General features: G+C 40.9%; 1 protein-coding gene across 3 annotated transcripts in view; it reads right to left on the bottom strand.

The window, feature by feature from the left end:
- LOC126428472 (F-box/LRR-repeat protein 2-like) overlaps window positions 1-23,225 on the bottom strand; it is a 135,433-nt gene that overhangs the window by 4,679 nt on the left and 107,529 nt on the right. For 2 of the 3 annotated variants that reach the window (XM_050090409.1, XM_050090408.1), the window contains exon 12: window positions 15,228-15,350. The exons of the other annotated variant lie outside the window; for it this stretch is intronic. In XM_050090409.1, the coding sequence (XP_049946366.1) occupies window positions 15,228-15,350 (123 nt within the window). The remainder of the gene's footprint in view (window positions 1-15,227; window positions 15,351-23,225) is intronic. 3 annotated transcript variants of the gene reach the window in all.

Genomic DNA, 23,225 nt, shown 5'->3' with positions numbered 1-23,225 from the left:
TTGGAAAAAAGAGACCTGAACCAAATCTTGTAACCTTTATAATTTTATTTATGCTAGCCCAAATTTATGAACAATGGTATTATACAAATCAATCACATGTATTTATTTTCTTTGCAAAGTTAAGGAAAAACAAGTTCAAATGTCACACTTTTTGAACTATGATAAATAGTATGATCGTCAGTAAAATATTTTTGTGATAATATGGTATTTCTTAGCTGATGCAAGACATGTTTTTTGTGAATTTATGGACCTATTTACATGCTTTGAAACTTGTAATGGATACTTCATTTATATAATATAAAATATTATTTCCTTTACATTTGAAAATCTCTGGAGACATATTCTTAACTGTTATGCAAAGGCTTCTATTATCACAGACTGTCTCACACAGTTTACCAAGTATTAACTGCTTATTTTATTTTCAACAAAAATAAATTATTAAGAGTATATTATAAACAAATATTTACAATAATTACATAATAATTTGTATTTTACAAAAATTGTGCTCGTGAATTATACAATTTCTGTCGCGAATGATAGAAAACAGAGTTAAAAATCAAGTAAGATGTAGGCTTAGACATTCTTGCTACCAGCGAGGCGGACGTGACCAGACGTAGCTTATGTGTAATGTTTACTCTGCTAACAAGAGCGGACTACGCCACATCACAAGGCTCGGGAGCCGTTACAAGCCACAACCCTCGGCCACAGCGAACATAGTGGAGTACGGCCTGTTCGTTATGTAGGCATCACGTGCGGCTGCGTGACACACACGCAATGCTCGAGAGTACTGGAAACTTCTAGAACAAGTGGTACCGGGTGCACTACCGCCTATATAAAGGCTAGCCGCCATAGTGTTGGGGGATTGATGGCAGTGACGTAGCAGCTGGTCAGTCGGTCAGATATGGTTTAGCTGGAGTTATGATGCTGTGAGATTGTAGTGCAGTGCTGTGTAGCCACGAGGGGACTTAAGACTCATTTCCATGCAGTCAACACTTAGTCTAGTGCACCTGCCTCTGCTATATCGGGACTTAGGGAGCTATGAGAAGTTACACTACTAAGAAGGCAGTTAGTAGACTTTGTGCATAGATCTGTTTATAAAATGGATGTGCCAGGGGTGCTTCCAATGTACATATCCCCATCAATGATGTATGACTGCATCCAGTGTACCCTGAGATCCCAGCCGAATTCCGTATTCTAACTCAGCCTACAGCCCTCTTTTCAGTGGATCAAGTGCACAGAAGGCAGCCCACGAGCACGAGACATCCTGCCACGTAAGTTCTTTGACATGTATTCTTGCAGTCCTTCCACTCCCTCTCACGGCTCGTCAGTGGGACACGATAGGAGGAGAAAACTATTTGGTGTCAGGTGTGGGGTAGGGGCGGAGAATTGGCAGAAATAGAGTATAGGAACAGGCAAAGGGGCATCAAATAGCACCAGCACAGAGCCAGAGGGTAGACGCACCATGTCTACGAAGAGGGTCGTCGCATCACGCCAATGCAGAGCCCGAGGGTACACGCACTGCGTCTACACAGTCTGTCGTTGCATCGCGCCAACACAGAGGAGCGTGTAGATGCACCGTGTCTACGCAGAGGGTCGTCGCTTCACGCCAACACAGCACCAGCGTCGCATCGTGCCGTCGCGGGATCAGAAGGTCGCAGGTCTGCGCTACTGCGGCAGCTGATCCATCTCGTGCCGCACTTGTTGCGGGCAGATCCATGTGGTGCCATCGAGAGCGCCGAGTTCGCCGTACAGGCCACAAGAAACAAGGTTAGTGAAGATGGGAAATGCTGACGCAGTAGACTCAGGTGGGAATATGCAAATAAACCTCATTGAGAACAGATTATATTTAAGTTATAGTGAGGCCACCAAGTTAGTACCACATAAATTGGAGGGGGACAGAGAAAAACTGTCCGACTTCATACTATATTGTGATGACGCTTACAACTTAGTAGATCCTAGTTATAAGCTAGTATTTTTAAAGTTTATTATTGGCCAAATAACGGGCTCCACCCGCAGTAAGCTATTAGTTAGAGATCACACAGAAATTTGGTCTGGCGTGAGGGCAATTTTGTTAGAAAATTATGAAAATAAACGCACTATTGATTACTATGCCTGCACCATGTTCAATACTAGGCAAGAAAAGGGGGAAAGCGTGGTTCAATGGGGCTCTCGCATGGATTCAATGCAATTCCATTTTCGAGAGGCAATGAAGAGGGTCATGGATGATGAATAAATTGCGGGGTGCAATGCATTGATAGGGAAGTTAGGACGGGCCATGTTTACACAAGGGTTGTATGATGAGCGGATAAAGACAGTTATTGATTGGCGACTCCATGGCGTGTTGTGCGCACCACGACCAAATAGTGGATAGAACTGGAAGGAAAATCAGCATTGGCCGTATTTTGTTGTTTTATTGTCAGCAAAATTGATTTTCAGTCACTTAGTGACCATCCTCAGTGCTATAATATACAATTAAAATTGGTAGACACTGGTATCAAGCTATAACCACAAGCTTTTATTGTCAGCAAAATCACTAAGTGACTGAAAATTGATTTTGCTGACAATAAAACAACAAAATATGGCAAATGCTGATTTTCCTTCCAATCCTAAAGACAGTTATACAGGCCCAAGGTGAACGGATCACCCTGTCTGAGGCTATTGATTTAGCAGCTACCGAGGAGTGTGCAATAACCACGGAAAGGGATATGCGCCACGTAGCAACTGTAGCCTGGCCGAAGAAAAGAATTAGCATGAAATGTTTTAACTGCGCGAAAGAAGGGCACGTATAGCATGAGTGCAGCAAAAAGTATACTGTCCAGAAGACAGACACTGTAAAGGAGATTCCCCAAACGACAGAACGTAGTCGGCTACCCATAAAAGAAAGGGATGTTGGTGATTTCAAAGGGACTGGATCATGGGCGCAGTGTCCCTGACCAGTATGATGTACGGCATGTAATCTGACGGAACACTTGCCCCCGTGTGCTAGAGCAAAGCCAGTGACATGCTTCACGTGTCACCGAACGGGACACCATGCTCGTGATTGTCATGAAAGTAAGTGGGCTACCATACACAGGAAAAATGTGCAAGGAAACAAGCAGCGGGCGTAATGCTGCAGTTCCATTACGCTGCGTCAGGAATCATATGAGCTGCTGGCCGCACGGGGAAAAATGATTATATATGCGTACAGAGCAAGGATGCGAAAGGCTCTGAAACAAAGTTACTGATAGATAGTGGTGCCCATATTAACCTTATACAGTCCAAGGTTCTGAAGGAAAACATGCAGTGGGATCCTAGAAGGGCGGTAATGATAAAAAGCATCGTCAACCAAGAAGTCAGGACAGAGGGTCCTGCGTCAGTACATTTCAGCAACGGTGAAGGAAGCAACTGGGTCACACAGTTCCAAGTAGTGAATGAGTGTATTGATTTGCCATTTGATGGTTTACTGGGACGGGAGTTCGTGGACAAAAATAAAGTGGTGTTGGATTATGACCATAGAAGAATGCAGGTACGAGGCAAATGGATAGAGTTGTGAGAAGAACGCAAAGAAGCAACCATCAATAGAGAAACTGTATAAAATGATGGAAACAGGAAGACTTTACGAGCAAGTTACGCAGCTGTAACGAGGTTTGGAAAGAAGCCGGCCAAGGTCACTGTGCACAGAAACAGTCGCCGCAACGCAAACGAATGACAGAGGCCCATTCCACGTAGATAATGAGGGTATTGATCAAGACAAATACACGGTAAGGGGCGTCAGCCGGCCGCTGCCTGTGCTGTCCCAAGAGGGTTGTACGAAACCAAAGGAAAATGAAACTAAGCAAAGTAAATGGCCATACAGAAGAGCAAAGAATCAATGTAAGGTCACGATGAGTAGGAGTGACATGTCTCCAGCCCCGAAGGACTCTGAAGAAATAAGAATCGGGCCGCAAGAAGAAAGATTTATAAAAGTTTGCGTGACACGAAAACTAGGGAGTGAAGCGGTAATTCCAAAACAAGAGATTAGACCAGTATTAGTGGAACGAATTCCGCCACCGAGCAGTTGTAAAATCCTACGTGCACCGCATGGAAAGAAAGGCAGGAGAAAACTGTGGCAGACCTTGTTGAAAGAAAACGTGTGTAGAGCACTTCAACCAAGAAGAGCAAGAAGACATACAGGAGTTGTGTTTGGTGTATAATGATGTATTTCATTTACTGGGAGACGTGCTCACCTACACCACTGTACTGAAACACCAGATTCCATTAGTACCTGAAGCAGAAGGGACAGTCATAAATCAAGAGGACTTACCGAATCCCCCAAGCAAAGCAGGAAGCACTGAAAAAGGAAATAAACAGCATGCTGGATGACGGCACAATATCACCGAGTACCAAGTCCATTGAACTTCCCTCGGTTATTACTACCAAAGAAGCTTGACGCCAGTGACACACAAAAGTGGAGAGTGGTTATCGATTATCGGAAATTAAATGATACGTCGTTGAATATGGTCTACCCACTGCTCAGAATTGATGAAATACTAGATAGCCTAGGAAACGCAAAGTATTTCTCAACCCTAGATCTTGAGAAAGGGTACTATCAAGTCCTGATTGACAAACGGGATCGATAAAAGACGGCATTTAGCACACCTACAGGCCATTATGAATACAATAGGATGACGATGGGCCTGAAGACAGCTCCATCCACATTCCAACGGTTAACCCTCCTAATACCATGGGGTCTATAATGAACCCAGGCCGTAATTTTATGTAAAATGTACCTTATTTCCTATTCCTAAAAATTATGAAATATTCAGACTTTTCCTGAATTAAGTAATGGGTTCGTAATATATTAATACAACTTTTTGAAAATATTTAGTTTTGCAGAAAATCAGAGAGAACCACTGAATACCATTGGGGTTAAATGCGACCCCATTTCTCTCTTGCAGTATTATTACCCAATAATGCTGCATTGAATCCGCAACTGTTGCTGCATTTCCTTTGTTTTATTCTTGTAAAGTGTGATCGTTGCCAATACTTTATAAGCCGACAGTTATTTGTTCCATACAAGTGGACACTACTATTGTGTGTGTTGCATCTAGTGGAAAATGTCTCGTCACCTTTCCGAAGACGAAGTGCTTGAAATATTACTGCAGGATAATCCTCTATCTGGAGAATCAAATAGTGATATCAGCGATATAGTTCCTGATGTCTCATGCAACGATGGTGGGTGCGTCACTTGAGGAAGTATTTGATCACTTACTGAAAGAAAATCTAAACTTGCAAGTTGACAAATGTGAATTCCTAAGGACGGAAGTTACGTTTTTGTGGCACGTTTTGACAGCAGAAGGTCTGGAATCCGATCCCACTAAAGTAGCAGGAATGTGAAAGTATCGACGACCAAGGACAACTGCTGACTTAAAAAGTTATCTGAGCATGATCAGATACTACCAAAGATTTTTGAGCAACTTTAGCAAAATTGCGAAACCCCTGCACGAACTATTAAAGAAAGGAGTTCCGTATGTTTGGGTGGAAGCGCAGGAAGAGGCACTTCAAAGATTGGAAGAGACGTTAACCAAGCCACCGATACTACATTGTCCAGACTTCACTAAAGAGTTTTCATTAACGAGTGATGCCAGTAAGTACACGTTAGGGGCATATTTGAGTCAAGGTCCAATGGGAAAGGATTTATCAACTGCATACATATCACGTACTCTCAAGAAGGCAGAGCTGAATTACAGTACAATAGAGCGAGAGTTGCTTGCCATAGTATGGACAGGTATTTCCTACCTTATCTCTTTCGAAGGAAGTTCAAGATACTCACGGACCATAAACCACTGATGTGGCTAGGTAGCATTACGGATCCATCATCAAGATTAATGAAGCTTCGGTTAAAGTTGGAAGAATATGATTACCAAATCTTACATAAGGAAGGAAAGCAAAATTGCGTGGCCAGCACGCTATCACGCATTCAGAGTGTACAAGACGGCGACAAACACAACAGGTTACAAAGAGGGACACAAACGAGACTGACAGGCAAGAAGATAAGTGAGGGGACACCGCAAATAAGACCACAATCAAGGACTCTAATAGCAATGAGATAACTGAGACAGAGGTGACAGCTGAGACAGCAGACCCCAAAGAGACAGCTGACGTGACAGAGATAAGCGGAGGCAGTAACACATCCCAGATAAACAAAGACAATGTTCTGAGCGCAGAGGATAAATTGCACATCTCCCATAGTAGGCCATCAAGGAATGGGAAGGACGTATGAACAAATAAAACAATATTATACATGGCCAGGTACAAAAGCTGACAGAGAGAAGTTCATAAGGACATGCAAAAGTTGCCAAAAGAACAAGATCACACAAGCTAAGACTAAGCAACCACTAGAGCTAACTCCAACCCTAGAATTTATATTTGAGCGCCGTGATATCGATATAGTGGGTCCATTACCCATTACCTAGTCTGGGAACAAATATATTTTGACTTTTCAAGACTCTCACAAAGTTAGTAATAGCTGAACCAATAGCTCGGCAAGACGCAGATATGCTTCCACGAAAATTGGTGGAAAGCTTTATTTTAAAATTTGGGTTCCTGACAGCTCTGTTGAGTGACATGGGGAGCAATTTCATAGGTGATACCATGAAATGAGTCTGCAAACTACTGAGAATAGAGAAAATACAAATGACAGTGTACCATCCGCAGTCCAATGGAGTGCTAGAATGTACACACCGTACCCTGACGGAGATGGTGCGACACAATGTGAACCAGGACCAGACAGATTGGGACAGATGGGTTGCATTTGCATGTTTTGTGTACAATACTACTACTCATAGTACCAAGGGATACACACCATTCAAATTTTTCTTTGGCAGGAAGCGCAGTTTTCCGGGATGGCTACAAAAGAAACCAGCAAACGTAATCTACAGTTATGACAAATCAGTGACAGAGATTCGACAGTGACTACAAATGTTACACCAAGATGCCTGTGAGGCAACGCAAGTGAGCAAAGAAAGAAACAAGAATAACTACTACAAAACACAAAACCCGAGGGAATTTAGAAGGAATGATCGCGTATTGCTGTATGACAAGAGCGTGCGTCGGGGACAATTGAAGAAATTAGATAGCCAATGGCGAGGGCCATTTACTGTGGTTGATGTGCAAGAACCTAATGCAGTAATTCGGCTACAAGGGAAGAAATGTATAAAAGTGCATGCTAATAGGCTGAAGGAATTTTACTGAACGGAAATGTGAACATTTATTAGAAGACGTGATGTAGAAGGAAGAAGGATCACAGGCGATAAAGGACCAGAAGAGTGACAAGTATGTTTCTATTACAGATGCCAAGGACGAAGGCACTGTGGGTGACAGAGCTAGTCGGGAGTATCTTGCAGATCAGCCTAGGGGGATGAGAAGCGCCACCGCAAGATGTACGAATGCAAAAATTCCAGTCAGTGCCGGGAATTTACTACCACAACCAGGGCAATATGAGTTTGTACAGCACTACATGGAGAGTGGTGAGCTATTTTAACCTCAAGGAACTGCATGACAAATTTGAGGACATGCAAGTGGTTGCCAATTGAGCGGTAACACATTGCATGCATAAGCTGAATCAGGCAAAGTTAAGCACCGGAGAGTGCGAGAATGTACAGCAAACCGTGCAATGGCATGTGAGTAAAATTTCTAGATCAAAAGAGTTGATTGATCAGTTGGCTAGGCATGAACAACAGAGGGTCAAAAGAGGAAGATTAAATCTTATAGGGGAGGCAAGTAAGGTATTGTTTGGCACATTAGATGAAGATGATGCGGCATTCTTCAAAGCCAAAATACACGTACTCGAGGAACAGCAGAGAGAGCTGTTACGATTGTCCAAAGAACAAGTGACCATTGTGAGAGCGTCACTGGCAGGGGTGAATCAAACAATTAATGAGGTAACTAAGAATACTCAGATCATTGCAGAAGGAATAAGAAAACTAAGTATGCATGTAGAGGATTATGAGAATGGCACTAATAGGAAGGTACAACATGCCCTGATTCTCTATTACAGAGCAAATAATGGAGATTACTTATATGTTCAATGAACTCGAGAGGGAATATGACTTATTAGTCACTGCAATAGCGAACACACAGAAAGGTCTATTAGAACCACACTTGATTAACCCCGTGCAGGTGGTCAAGTATTTAGAACTGATAAAAGATGATTTAAGAGACAAAAAGTTCCCCAGTGAACTCACGAAGGACCAATGGTATCTGTTCAAATGGCTCTGAGCACTATGGGACTTAACTTTTGAGGTCATCAGTCCCCTAGAACTTAGAACTACTTAAACCTAACTAACCTAAGGACATCACACACATCCATGCCCGAGGCAGGATTCGAACCTGCGACCGTAACGGTCGTGCGGTTCCAGACTGAAGTGCCTAGAACTGCTCGGCCACACTGCTCGGCCAACAGTATCTGTTACTTCGTATAATAGATATAGATGTTAAATGTACCTTTAGTGGACAGTAACATATATATGTTATATAGAATATGGCCATTTACCCACGGAGTATGATCAGGCAAAGAAATTGTTCGCTTATATAGAGCCTGAGAAAAACTACTTGCCGACTGATGATACGAAACGACAGTACTCGCTACTGTCCCATGACCAGTTACACTGTACAATGGTAATGCTGAAAAGTCATATTTGCAAGCAGAGGTTTGTTTTAATGTTCACCTATGACCACAGCAATGTGAAAGCTCGTATGCTGCACCCTATAAGAGAAGTTCCAAAAGATTGCAATCAGAAGTATATCATACTGAATGAAAGTATCTGGACGTAGATACACGACAATGAATGGCTGTACGTCGCACCCAAGGACAAGGGTTTAACAATATTGTGCAATGAGTTACCCCCTAACGATCTTATCATAAGAGATACTCGTAAATTAACATTTACAAGCCAGTCCAAAGGATATGGTGCATAAGTCATGCTACAAGCAGACCACTTAAATTGTACTAATGTAAGCAAGAATGACGTAGTACCTATGTTAAGTTTAGATGTAGACTGTTGTATGATAAATGAGGAGAAGCAGGAGTCACAAAAATACCTGTATTGTTACCCTTAGAACATAGTGTAAGACACTTAGATAACCTAAAGATAACAAGTCACAAAATAGATTGACTATAAAGCGAAATAGAATACCAGCAGCGAACAACCTTCCGAGGATGGTCACAAAGTATGTATTCCGTGTGGGGATACACAGGTTAAGTAACCCTAGTTGTAATTATTATAATATGTTGCTCATGTATCTATTTTAAGTATTGTCGAGTGTGTGGCAGAAGATTGTGTCAAGCAGGAGGAAATTGCTGTGCTAAAGTGTGTGTGACAAATACGGTGGTAACAGATAGCCACCATAAAAGAAGTGTCCGATACGCTCCTTCCCTCCATTCTGTACAGTATGGAGAGGAGGAAGATGGTGGAGAGTATGAATTAAAGTATACATGACGTACTCCTCTCCCTTATTGAGTGCAGTGGAGAGAGCAAAGTCAAACGCCACAACTCACTAAACAAATCGAACCACGTGCAAATACAGTGGAGTCGTCGGTACTCAAAACAGATAGGAGATGAAAATACAACTTAAAAATTATGTACAAGCGTAATTTGAAGTTGAATGATAAACTATGTTGTATAATATTTTATGTAACCTTTTACCTATTCCTTTTCTTTTGTGTTGTGTTGTAAACTATGTGTATGAAATTTTAAAGTTATCATGCATTTTAAAAAAATTATGTGAAACCTTGGTAATATTATGTAAAGCTCTGGACTTGTGGAAGTTACCGCGACAAGTGTGGACAACAAACAACCAAATGTCAGTTGTACTTACATTGTGCTTTCTATTTTTATGACAATGTCCTTGTATTAGAGTTTATGATGTGAAACCATGTTTTAAAATAAAGTCTTGCAAATTTCACTGGCACCGCACATAGAAATGTAAAATTTTGTAGCCTAACCTCGAGAGTCCGAGCTTAGAAAATTTTCCCCTGGGGAAGGGAGATGTCGCTAATGATAGAAAACGGGGTTAAAAATCAAGTAAGATGTAGGTTTGGAAATTCTTACTATCAGCGAGGCGGACATGACCAGGCCTAGCTTATGTGAAATGTTTACCCTGCTAACAAGAGCGGACTACACTGCATCACGAGGCTTGAGAGCCGTTACAAGCCACAACCCTTGGACACAGCGAGCATAGCGGAGTACGGCCTGTTTTGTCACGTAGGCATCACATGCTGCCGCGTGACACACACGCAATACTCAAGAGTACTGGAAACTTTTAGAACAAGTGGTGCCGGGTGCACTACCGCCTATATAAAGGCTAACCGCCATAGTGTTGGGGGATTGATGGCAGTGACGTAGCAGCTGGTCAGTCGGTCAGATATGGTTTAGCCGGAGTTATGATGCTGTGAGATTGTAGTGCAGTGCTGTGTAGCCACAAGGGGACTTAGACTCATTTTCATGTAGTCAACACTTAGTCTGGTGCACCTGCCTCTGCTATATCGGGACTTAGGGAGCTATGAGAAGTTACACTACTAAGAAGGCAGTTAGTAGATTTTGTAAATAGAACTGTTTATAAAATGGATGTGCCACGGGTGCTTCCAATGTACATATACTCATGCAATGATTTATGATTGCATCCAGTGTACCCTGAGATCCCAGCCGAGTTCCATATTCTAACTCACCCTACAGCCCTCTTTTCAGTGGAGCAAGTGCACAGAAGGCAGCCCACGACCACGACACCTCCTGCCAAGTAAGTTCTTCAACGTGCAGTCTTCCAGTCCTTCCACTCCCTGTCAGGACTCATCAGTGGGGCTCGACATTTCTATGTATTATCATTTCAGTTAAATTATAACCTGTGGTCTGTCAATACATAACTTTTGTAACAATATTGTGAAAGAAAAGTTGCTCCTCACCATATAGTGGAGATGCTGAGTCGCAGACAGGCACAATAAAAGCACTGTCACAAATATAGCTTTCGGCCAGTTAGGCCTTCATCAAATTTAGAGTGGTGTGTGAGATATGTATTTGTGTGAGTTTGTACGTGTGTGTTTGTTGTCTAATTTTGACAAAGGACTTAATTGCCGAAAGCTATATTTGTGACAGTCTTTTTATTGGACCTATCTGCGACACAGCATCTCCGATATATGGGGAGTAGCAACTTTCCTTTCACAATATTGTTTACATTCCACCCTGGCTTTCAATTGTTCTATATATAGAACTTTTCCATTTTTGGTTTATGTTACTCTCTGAAGATGAAATGTAGTCTAGTCATAATATGGCAGGGGAGACTTAAGAAAGTTTCTAACATGTGTCTATGGTGGATGGACGTGTGGAGGTGTGATTGTTCAATGTCTCATTGCACTCCCTTAAAAATGTGTTCATGAAGATCAGAAGAAATGTGTTATGTCAAATTTGAGAAATATAAGAACGGACTATTTGAAGAGTGTTTGATTTAAAAATTCAGCAGCATTAGTTCAAAAAGTGTGGAGGAGTAAATTATTAATCTTGTTGTTTTACAAATGCTCTATAATAGATTGCCAACTTCTGAGATTAAGGATCTGTTCCAAAACATGTAAAACCAGAACCCTAACATTCATCAACTACACATACAAATGACAAGGGTGCTTAAACTACCCCATACTTCTCACTGCCAAGCATTTCCTGTGATTATCGGATTCTAGCATTGGTAAAACTCCTTTCATTAACCACAACAAAAGAGCAAAGCAAAATCAAATTAGGAGACTATTTTTTACGGACAACCTATTACAAGGGAGAACTTCTACAGCGTTATTTTTAGTTTTAAGTGTGGAAGGATAAGTTATATATACATGAACATGGCAAGGTACCTAGCATTGAAAATAAATAGATAGTGTGGTGATAAGAAATGTATTTCCTAGAGATTGTGAAGTAATAAGGCCAAGGAACAAGCCGCAAGGGCATGAAGAGACTTGCCAATGGGCATGATTAGCAGGAAGCAAAAGATAAATGCACAAAGTGATGGGAGCCTATACCCGGGCCGCTGAAACATTTCACTTGACTAAAATGAAATTTTCACTCTACAGTGGAGTTTGCACTGATATAAAACTTCCTGGCAGATAAAAACTGCGTGCCGGAATGAGACTTGAACTCGGGACCTGGTAGAGCACTTGCCTGCAAAAGGCAAAGGTCCCGAGTTCAAGTCTCGGTCCGGCATACAGTTTTAATCTGCCACGAAGTTTCATTGCACTTGACGTTTGCGTGCGAAGTTGGCAGCATAACAGTGTAACAAGTGAAGAACGAGAGGCGTTCAGTGCAGGGCGCCAGCCAATCACAGCGCAGTGAGCACTACTGTTACTCACGTGCTGTGACGTCAAAGTTAGCGCGTTGCTTGCTTTGTTTAGGGAATGTCTAAACAACATGAATTGTATCTTGTTTACCGCATGTTTTCATTGTACTGTGTTCTATATCGTTGTGACTTTTGTTACATTGTGAGTTTAAATACTTGGAAAATGCCACCGAAAAGACTTCGTTCACCTAGTGACAATCCTTTGCATTGAGGGGTGCCGCTAAACAGACAGGCACTGGAGTTCCTACGCAGAATTCGTGAGTTTTACTATGTAAGCATTCATGGACAGCCATCAATTCCTCCCGATAAAGTGGTGAAACATACGTCGAAAACTCCTGGAATTAATGCAAGAACCGTAGTAAGTAAGGGAGTATTACTACAAAACTTGGAAGATACTGAAGTGAGCCGTAATGATTCCGAGCTGTCTGGATCAAATAATACATTTTTAACGACCCCAGGAAAGAAGAAAAAGCAGCCTAGTCCTATCACAGATTTAGATTCTTTCCAGACTGATGCAATTCGCAGGCATGTTTATGCTTACTACAGCAGAAAAGAGTATCCAACTGTAGCTAAGTTATTAGTCTCTTTAAAAGAAAGTGAATTCTTCAGGGATGGTAAAACATCACTAAAAATTGTTCTAAAAAATATGGGTTTCCGGCACAAAATGCTAGACAGACGCAAAGTACTGTTAGAAAGGGCACATATTGTTACTGCTCAAAGCATTTTCTTGCACAAAATTGTGAGCAGTGACATTCATTCCATAATTTGGCTAGACGAAAGGTGGGTTAATGCTGGGGAAGCTGTCAGTAAATGCTGGACAGATAACACACCCAGAAGTAGCGGCCATCAGCCGACGGGAAGAGGAGCTATATTAATTGTGGTCCGTGCAGGATCCTCCAGTGGTTTTGTCCCTGATGCACTTTTAGTTTTTAGATCAAAAAACACTGGTGATTATCATGAAGATATGGATCACACACGATTTGTTGAGTGGTTCAGGAACCTTTTAAAACAATTTCCTATCCCTACAACAATCGTAATGGACAATGCTCCATATCACTCGGTGATACTGAACAAAGCCCCAACCACAAATGATCGGAAAGAAGTTATGGTGCAGTGGTTACAGGCTCGAATATTGCAGCGGATATGAGTATGACAAAGGTTCTATTATATTATCTTGTTAAAGAAAATAAGCCTACGACACCTACATATGTAGTAGACGAAATTGCCAAGGAGCAGGGTCATAGTGTAATAAGGCTGCCACCATATCACTGCCATTTCAACCCTATTGAGTTAGTACGGAGTGATGTAAAAATGTACGTAAGAAACAACAACAAGTCCTTAACAATAATAGAGGTGGAAAAGCTGTTGCGTGAAGCTCTTGTGACTGTGAATGCAGCCTCATGGAGAAAAAAAGTTGAGCACGTCAAGAAGCTTATACGAGCAGCATAGACAATAGAAGGTATTATCCGTGGCCATGAAAAGTTAATGATTTGTCTTGCTGATGACGATGAACACTGTTTTGACGATGAATTGGACAACAGTGACGATCACAAGCTGGATGGAATTGCATCATTATCGATGTAAACTGGTGAATGAAAAATTACTAATATTGGTTATTTATTGCAATCTCAGTTATTATTTATTTTGTAAACTATGTATAGTATTGATTTTAAAGTACCAGTCGTCAGATGCTTGTTTTCTGTATTTCTTTGCCCCGTTATCGAAAGGATGTGCATTGTTATGCTTTTACATGCATTATTATACGGTTGTTTACTTCCTGCCATTGTAGTATAACTAAAAACGAGTTTTTATATACTCTGTAATTGCTCAATTGCTTGCATTTATGAGGCAGGGCGGAAAACTGTATCGTCTGCTGTGTGTATAGAGGCTGCAGTTGAATCACTATTACAATATAGCCAACCTAACTTGACAAAAAGCGAACTGTCAAGTGCAATGTTTCGCTGGCGCAGGTATAATGGACTATTAAGTAGAGAAGTAATAAGTAGCCTAGTAGCATAAGATGAAGTCTAGAAAATGATATAAATGTGGTCTCTGAACCTCTGGGGTTAAGCCACCTGAGACTCTTCTGGTGGAAACTTGTCCTGTAAGTATGAAAAGGTACACATGGCTTTGGAATCTCGGTTGGAGATTTATCCCAAGTGGGAACCCAGAGGGCTGGGTATTCCCACAGACAGGGGTAGTGTAGCATCACTTCGAGTATAATGGTAAAGCACTGAAAATCACAGTAAGCATGCTGTCTATTTATGATGAGAGAGGCCAGGCTCAGCTCGGTAAAATCTGCCAACACAGTGATAAGATTCTTGCAGTGGAAGCGTGGGGATTTCTCCGACAGGTTTCTGTAGTGTTGTCAAAAACATGAAGTGGGTCATTGGCATAACAAGTGTGCTGCCATCCTTTGTAAATGGCTTCAATTTTGGTAGCAGATTCATTTGCAGCCCAGGAGTACTATCGAGACACGGATGTTACGGCTGACGAGGGTACGAGGTGAGCTGCCAGCTACAGCAACCAGTTCGAGCTTCTGTCGCTGTACCTGCCTCCTGCACTAAGCTGTGGCACAACAGGGCTATTCTGGGCCCAATCCATCAGCAAGCCGGAGTCCTGACCAGGGGAGCAGGGAGCCAGCCAGTTGAAATTCAGGCACGGCACCTGCCTCTCACAATTGCCGGTGCAGGGTCGCTGCCGCGCCACACACTATCGCCCACTGAGCGACAGCCATTCACCGGGGAGCTGGCTGCCACTGCAAGAATCTCAACTCCCTTCGAGCACCGCTGACTGCGTGCGTGCGTGTGTGTGTGTGTGTGTGTGTGTGTGTGTGTGTGTGTGTCTTGTCAACGAGTTGCGTGCCGTGTACTGGGCACTTGTGTCACCAGTCCCACCTCACAATGTCTTCAGGCAGGTCCCATTCCTTGAAGCTGCCATGGATTCTGACAGCTGGCATCAGTTCCATCAGCCGTTTCACACCCCCGGGCACACGTCGACACCACTTGACATTCAGGTTCCTGTGAAAAATGTGGAAATTCTGCTGTTATTGTGTCAATGTCATCATCCACCAGAGGTACTTCTGCACTGTAAATGGTACAGGCCAATTATTTTAATCACTACGCACAGGTACATGCTAAAACAAAAAAGTGTGAAAGGTAGCTGAAGGAGGTAGACGAAAGAAACTGACAAGGAGAGAAAGAGGGTTATCAAAGAACAAAGGTATAAGGTTGTAGAAAATGCAAGTGTAATAACACATGTTTACATTTAGTAACACTTGTTTACATTTAATAAACTACAGTGATGTAATCACGATGTTACTCACAGGAGAGAGTGACCCAGGAGGGATCACTGGATAGAAGAATGGGGTGGAAGGTTGATTCTCATCTGCATCATTCAGACAATCTCATATTTGAGGACAGGATCCACAAAGAACACATTTGAAGTCAAATTTACGACTAGCACATTGGTGCTCTAAGCAAGCTGTCACTGGTCTCCTTTGCTAAAGAACACAATAGATGGTAGCCCTTCACTTGCTAGAAGAAGAAGAAGAAGAAGAAGAAGAAGAAAGCTGTGCACTAGTTACAGCTGGTATACAATGCAACTGCATTCACAGGTGGTTGTCCTGGGTGTGATAGGGTAAGATATGCCTCTGGTGGGACTGGATGAAGACAGGTCTCCTATCTGGGTATCCCACATCAAGATGACCCATGTGCAAGGGGTTAGGGATAGGTGTGACTCAAGGATAGCCCAGGACCTTTCTTCCATTAAATGTACACTGAAATACAAGTTTGTGAGAGGTGAGAATGATTTTGAGAAGTACGTGCTTTGCTACAGTGGAAGGCAGTTGAAGTTCTAGTAAAGGATGCGGTTATGTGGTACCTGATGGAGTGATGCTTGGTGATTAGGAGAGTGCTGATTTACAGCTCATTTGCAGGAACAGTTGGATACACAAAGGCATGTGCTGATATGGCACGGATCTGTTTGTGGACTACATTTGGAGGTAGTTCCTCTCCATAAAGGTCTTAGAAGAAGGTGGGTAAGAGAGTGTTGGCAACAGAGGAGAGGAAACTGATGAATGGGTGGAAAAAATGCGGAAAAGGACATTGGCGCATGAGGTGGTCATCTATGGAGTGGTTAAGGCTAAGAAGAGAAGCATGATGCAAACTATCTGGAGGGTCAATAAAGAAGGAAAGACACTGGGAACATGCAGGATATCAAGAAGATGTGGATTAAGGTTTTGAAGAGGTACTAAACCCAAATGAAAACACAAACAAGGAAAATGAGGAGCATGGAATACAGAGGATGTCGAGATCGACCTAACCTGGACACAAGTAAAGAAAGCAATAAAGACCACAAAAGCAGGAAAAATGCCTCTAATAAATGTGCTGATAGTACTGGGTTATTACTGACAAGGTATCAAATCAAATTAGGGAAAAAGGAACGTGCCTTGTGGTGTCATATGTACCAATTCCTTCTATTAGTCATCTGGAATGGTGAGTTTGGCAATGGAGTGAAGTATGTTGGGGTAAATAGTGTCAGGGAACACCAACAGATGAATATAGGAAGCAGGTTCAAATGGATGTATGTTAAAGTACAGATGAAAAGGCTTGTACAAGATTGGGTTGTATGAATAAAAACGAGAACATTCTCCAGAGTTGATACTCAGAGCAAAAGAACATTCTCAAAGAAAGTTCTCACTTTCATATGAATAAAAACTAGGAAGCATAATCTCTGACCCTGGAGTACTTTCTCTCTACTTCCCCTCCTTGCTGAGTAAGTTCTCAGCAAAGATATTAAAATCCAACATCTTTGGTTCTCACTCACTCTCAGTTTGTTTCGTTAGCGACTTTGCGCGTGTGTTGTGTTAGCGAAAGTTTTCTGAAGTTATTTCTGTGCCGAAATGGAAGACTCAGAATTAGCGTTTGTTAACATTATTAAAGATTACCCCGCAATTATCAGCAAATCACAAACTCCGGCCTCAAGAAGAGAGAAAGCGGATTGTCTTAAAGAAGTTCAACACCGTTATATGGTTAATTTTGGGAAAGAAATAACGGATGTGCAGATAATGAAGAAACTGCACAATATGAAATCCCGTATCAAGGCGAAAACGGATGTGAATAAGACGGGAAACATCAAGATTTCACTGAAAAATTGGGAGCAGATATTTTTAAAGTTTTTGGACGGAGATGACTGCAACCCAACTATCCAGAGTTCCTGGTAAGTCCCATACTTTTCGATTTTTTAATTACGCGCTTAATGCTTTGAAATTGTGATTCAGACAAATATGTATTTTTAACATGTGAAAATGAAACAATGTTTGGTAAATTTCGTTTACTATATCACCACTTTTTAGTGAAAGTATCACAGTGTACTATGCATGAAATTGGACGAACCTCCCCCACATTTCTGCGTAAATCTGTTTGGTATATTTACTAACTAGAAACTGAATCCTGACATACTACTATTACTTTTTTTTTTAATTTTCATTAGGAGCTTGTGCAGTAGGTGGTGGTTCCACCTCTATCATCCCATCACCAAGGAATTCGGAGGTAGCTGACACAGACTGCATGTATGAACAAGAGTCAATTTTGCAGCTACCACTAATTCTTCCAGCCGACCATATGGACCTCGTGGGCCCCGAAGTCGTCGTACCTTCACAATCGTCTGCTTCGGGGCATGAGAGTGTGCTTAAACGTCGGCGATTAAGCATGGAAACGGATGAGACACGTAATTTGTCTACTCCAGAGCTGCAAAGGCTGGTGCTATTGTATCAATTGGACATACTCAAACGCAAGCAGCAGAAATTGATGCGCGAAGAAGACAAACAATGAAACAAATTTTGTGTAGTGTCTTATTTACATAACGAATTTTATTAATAAAAACAGCTTTTTAAAGTGAATGTTCATTTTCATTCCTCATTCACCAAATTCCATATCCTCTTACAAAAATTATTCAGTAGAAATGTCTTTACAACAAAACAATAAGAGTAATATAATCCAATCTGAAATGTTAACAATAGTGTATGCACTTATATTGTTGGGTCTGGCCAGTATCTTCACATCATTGAAACAATTTCTGGTAAAGTAAAGCAAAAAGAGTAACTTGTTTGTATTTTAAATGCTGAGGGTTAGACAGTTGTGCACTTATTCACTGTAGCACCTGGCAAATACCTTCACCACATCATTGAAACAGTTTCTGGCAAAGTAAAGCAAAAAGAGTAAGTTGTTTGTATTTTAAATGCTGCAGGTTAGACAGTTGTGCACTTATTCACTGTAGCACCTGGCAAATACCTTCACCACATCCTTGAAACAGTTTCTGGTAAAGTAAAGCAAAAAGAGTAACTTGTTTGTATTTTAAATGCTGCAGGTTAGACAGTTGTGCACTTATTCACTGTAGCACCTGGGAAATATCTTCACCACATCCTTGAAACAATTTCTGGTAAAGTAAAGCAAAAAGAGTATGGGTGAAGTGGGGTAAGTGTAGCCATGGGGTTAATGTAACCATGGCTTATGGTGCCTTAAAGAAGCTGTATTTTTATCTTTGATTTATCACACATGTTAATTTACTCCTTTCTTTGTTATTTTTAACCAGAAGTTGTCAAATCTGACATAAATTGGTAATTAATTTTTGGACTTGAATGGATGTCTACATTTTCACTCTGCGAGAGAGTGACATACTCAAAATTCAGTTCTGCCTGAGCCTACTTTGGGTCACAAGGGAGACCTGACATTTGGTGTTACGTTTGATTCATACAACGTTCAATGACTGAATAATAGTTAGGGCCTAAGTGTGAATATAATAAGTTGAATTAGGGCAGTTCTGCAATAAACACAAATTGCCTACAACTTTAGTTCAATTTCCATGAAAAATAATAGAAAGTGAACTTATAAAGTGAATTTCTCTTGAGGCTACATATTTTATTATTTTTGTTAAATTGCCCAGTAAAGAAAAAAAATTACTTTTGTAGAATTTAAACTAATAAATTACTGGCCTAAAACAAAAATAAGTCATCTATGATGCATTCTGTTTCAGTGTTTTATGGTTTAGGCTAACACTTATTTTTTGTTTAGCTAACATTTTCTGTGTATTTCATAATATACAAAGAGGCGTGTGCTAAAAAGTTCATATCTTGAGTAAAATTTAAGATATTTTAATAATTTAAAAACCTTCAAATTCAGTAAAAATTGGATAATCAGGTCACTTATCCCAAGTCTCTTTTACAATGCTCTGTATGGGTACAACAATGCGGGGTTACACTTGCCCCGAACCATGGGGCAAGTGTAATCTCACAACCCAAAATTTTGAAAACAATTATTTGACCATATTATTATTTTTTTTCAAAAACAAAATGTGTATTTATTAAAAGTCAGTAAGTCAAACTTTAAGCATGAGAAATTTCAAAATCATATCTTCAATAACAAATTGCCAATTTGGTGTCAAAGTTGAACTATGCCAAAACGTGGTTACACTTACCCCACTTCAACCTAACTTGTTTGTATTTTAAATGCTGCAGGTTAGACAGTTGTGCACTTATTCACTCTAGCACGTGGCAAATACCTTCTCCACATCCTTGGAACAATTTTGGTAAAGTAAAATAAAAACTTGTGCCATCAATCTGCTGAAGTTACAGTACAGAAATTACAGTAAGGTTCCAGCAGTTCATGTTAACCTGTTGTGTCCAAAGCTATTTACAGTAGTATCTCTGTTCCAAATAGTTACATGTTAAACAATTTTTGTTGAAAGTAAAATCGATGATAGAGAATGAAAAAAAAAAACAACACTAAACAGCATTTTATTACGTAACATCAGAGCACTGTGCTTTATTTTCATGAGGGAATAATTACAAAAAAATATCAAATTGGGTTTAATTATGCAATTTTTGGGCAGACACCCATACATTACAGTTGTCGTATTACATTCACAATTTCCCGTCTCCTATTTGTTCCACGTACACGCACGTTTGCTGCTTCCTCTTCTCCCAGTACTGGAAGATTGTTGTCATCACTAGGTGCCTCAAAATCCTCATCCCCTACATGTTTTGCTACGTTGTGCAAAACAAAACAGGCTACTATCACACTGGGGATTTTTGTTTGGGCAAGCCTTATTTTATTTTGGAGAATTGGGAAACGCCTTTTCACCTGTCCAAACCACCGTTCGATTATCACCCTTTCCTTAGAGTGAAGTCTGTTGTATGCCCTCTCATCAGGTGTTTCTGGATTTTGAAAGGGTGTCATTAACCACGGTGCAATGCCATATCCTTCGTCTCCTAAAATTAGGGCGTTGCACCGGTTCTCACGCAATATACGATAGACATCGGAGTTTCTCCATATCCTAGCGTCATGTACAGACCCTGGCCATGAAGCATCAACACTCGTAAACATTTCACTGTTGTCACACGTCGCCTGCACGTTTATAGAAGGAAAGCCCTTTCGATTGACGTATTCGTCTCCATGTGAAGAAGGTTTCATTATAGGTATGTGAATGCAGTCTAGGGCCCCTACCGCACATGGAAACTTGTATCTCGATTGCCAATTAACTTTTGCTGTTTCTAATTCGTTAATGTTTCTCGGAAATCTGATCTACAACGGTGCTTTCCTGTTGACCTGTTGCAGAATGTACGAAAATGTTATTGATACTGTAGTCTGGTGTACTCCCAAATCTTCTCCTACACCTATCTGAAAACCAGGATCCGCTAAATAGCGCAAAAATATTTTCATTTTGCATTCATTGGAAAGGGCGCCTCCTCTTCTTTCGTGATTTTCCGGAAGAAAATGATTCGCCAGCCAATTAATGTTTTGACTGTTAAATCTATACAAACTTCTACAGTTCCTTTCTTCTGTGTTCCTGCGTACTACGTATATCTTTCTTTGCCTTCCAAGAAACATAAATTCCGCCATTTTCGCTAAAAACACTCAGTAACGCTTAATAACAACACAACACAACACAACTCACTCAGCTCGAAGTATGCTATGGAGCTCACTCACAAAAACAGAGAATGTTCTCCGCTTGTGAGAAACTTCTTTGGCTTTATTCATACGAAATTGGAGAATATACTTTGCTTTGAGCAACTTCCCCCACCCTTCACCCCACACTGAGAACATACTCGGGTGAAGTATATTCTCAGACTCGCTTTATTCATGCCAACCAGAGAACTTTCTCCGAACTTCTGAGTATAAAGTATATTCTCTGTTTTATTCATACGACCGATTGACTACTGTGGAAACCTATACAGGGTGTATCCATGGACAAGGGAAAAAAAAAATTCCAGATTTTTCCCGGATTTCCTGGTTGAAAATACACTATCTCTCGAGTGAAAATGCACTTTTTCTGTGTTAAGTGACAGTATACTTTTCCTTGGCACTGTGAAATGTATCAATCCTTTGATTGTTTATGGTTTTATACAACATAGAATTTCCTGGCACTTAAGAAAATGAAACTCCGGGGAAAAAACATGTTTTGGAAAGATCTTTGATGTGCAGCAACATCTACGCTACATATTTTTGTGTTGTTGTTGTTGTTGTTGTTGTTGTTGTTGTCTTCAGTCCTGAGACTGGTTTGATGCAGCTCTCCATGCTAATCTATCCTGTGCAAGCACCTTCATCTCCCAGTACCTACTGCAACCTACATCCTTCTGAATCTGCTTAATCTCTTTGTCTCCCTCTACGATTTTTACCCTCCAAGCTGCCCTCCAATGCTAAATTTGTGATCCCTTGATGCCTCAGGACATGTCCTATCAACCGATCCCTTCTTCTAGTCAAGTTGTGCCACAAACTTCTCTTCTCCCCAATCCTATTCAACACCTCCTCATTAGTTACGTGATCTACCCAACAAAAGTAAAACGAGGATAATGGAATGTAGTCGAATTAAGTTGGGTGATGCTGAGGGAATTAGATTAGGAAATGAGTCACTTAAAGTAGTAAAGGAGGTTTGCTATTTGGGGAGCAAAATAACTGATGATGGTCGAAGTAGAGAAGGTATAAAATGTAGACTGGCAATGGCAAGGAAAGCGTTTCTGAAGAAGAGAAATTTGTTAACATCGAGTATAGATTTAAGTGTCAGAAAATTGTTTCTGAAAGTATTTGTATGGAGTGTAGCCATGTATGGAAGTGAAACATGGACAATAAATAGTTTGGACAAGAAGAGAATAGAAATGTGGTGCTACAGAAGAATGTTGAAGGTATAAATTCAAATTCCACCAAACACTACATGTTACTTTCCGAAGCATTGAAATCGAGATTGTGACGCGCTTTTGTAAGCCAGTCACAGCACGTGTCACATGATCTCGACAGCTGATGACAGCAAAGGACACGTGATGAAGTCGCCAATAGCGAGATCACTCTTAAGTAGCGCGAACACACAAATAAGAAAAGTTAATGGTTTAAATTAATATACACATTGTTGCTACAAGAAAGAAAAGCGGCCACATATAATATTGGTCTCGAAGATTAATAAGCTGCAGAGAAGCTAAGCTTCCACATATAATGTTGATCTTTTTTGCGCATGGTACACTTTAAGATACATCACATAAATGAGCCAGTAAAATTTTCAATGACGACGTAAATGTCTGATCTTCTGGGCTCGAAATTCCTCTAGATAGCCGTCCCCAAAGAGTTGATTTTTAAATGAGAGTCAAACACTCTGCGATTTAAGAAATTCGTTGTACACCCTCGCACATAGTTCATCTTGCATAAATGGAAATTTACATCGAAAGTAATGCTTTTCAAACCACCATTCGCAGTATTTTCCGGTGACCTGTTAGAAATAGGTTCGTTTCAGCAGTCGACAGAGTGCGCCAGATAACAGGTGTCGTCGTGCTTGCACAGCTACGGTGACGCCGGAAGCCCATATGTTCGTACGTGTAAAACATTAAAAGATCTTACATTAAAACGAAT

The sequence above is a fragment of the Schistocerca serialis genome, chromosome 12 (assembly GCF_023864345.2).
Source record: "Schistocerca serialis cubense isolate TAMUIC-IGC-003099 chromosome 12, iqSchSeri2.2, whole genome shotgun sequence".
In the NCBI taxonomy this organism is placed as follows: domain Eukaryota; kingdom Metazoa; phylum Arthropoda; class Insecta; order Orthoptera; family Acrididae; genus Schistocerca; species Schistocerca serialis.
Note: the sequence above shows the minus strand (reverse complement) of the source record. Positions and strands in the feature narration are given on the sequence as shown.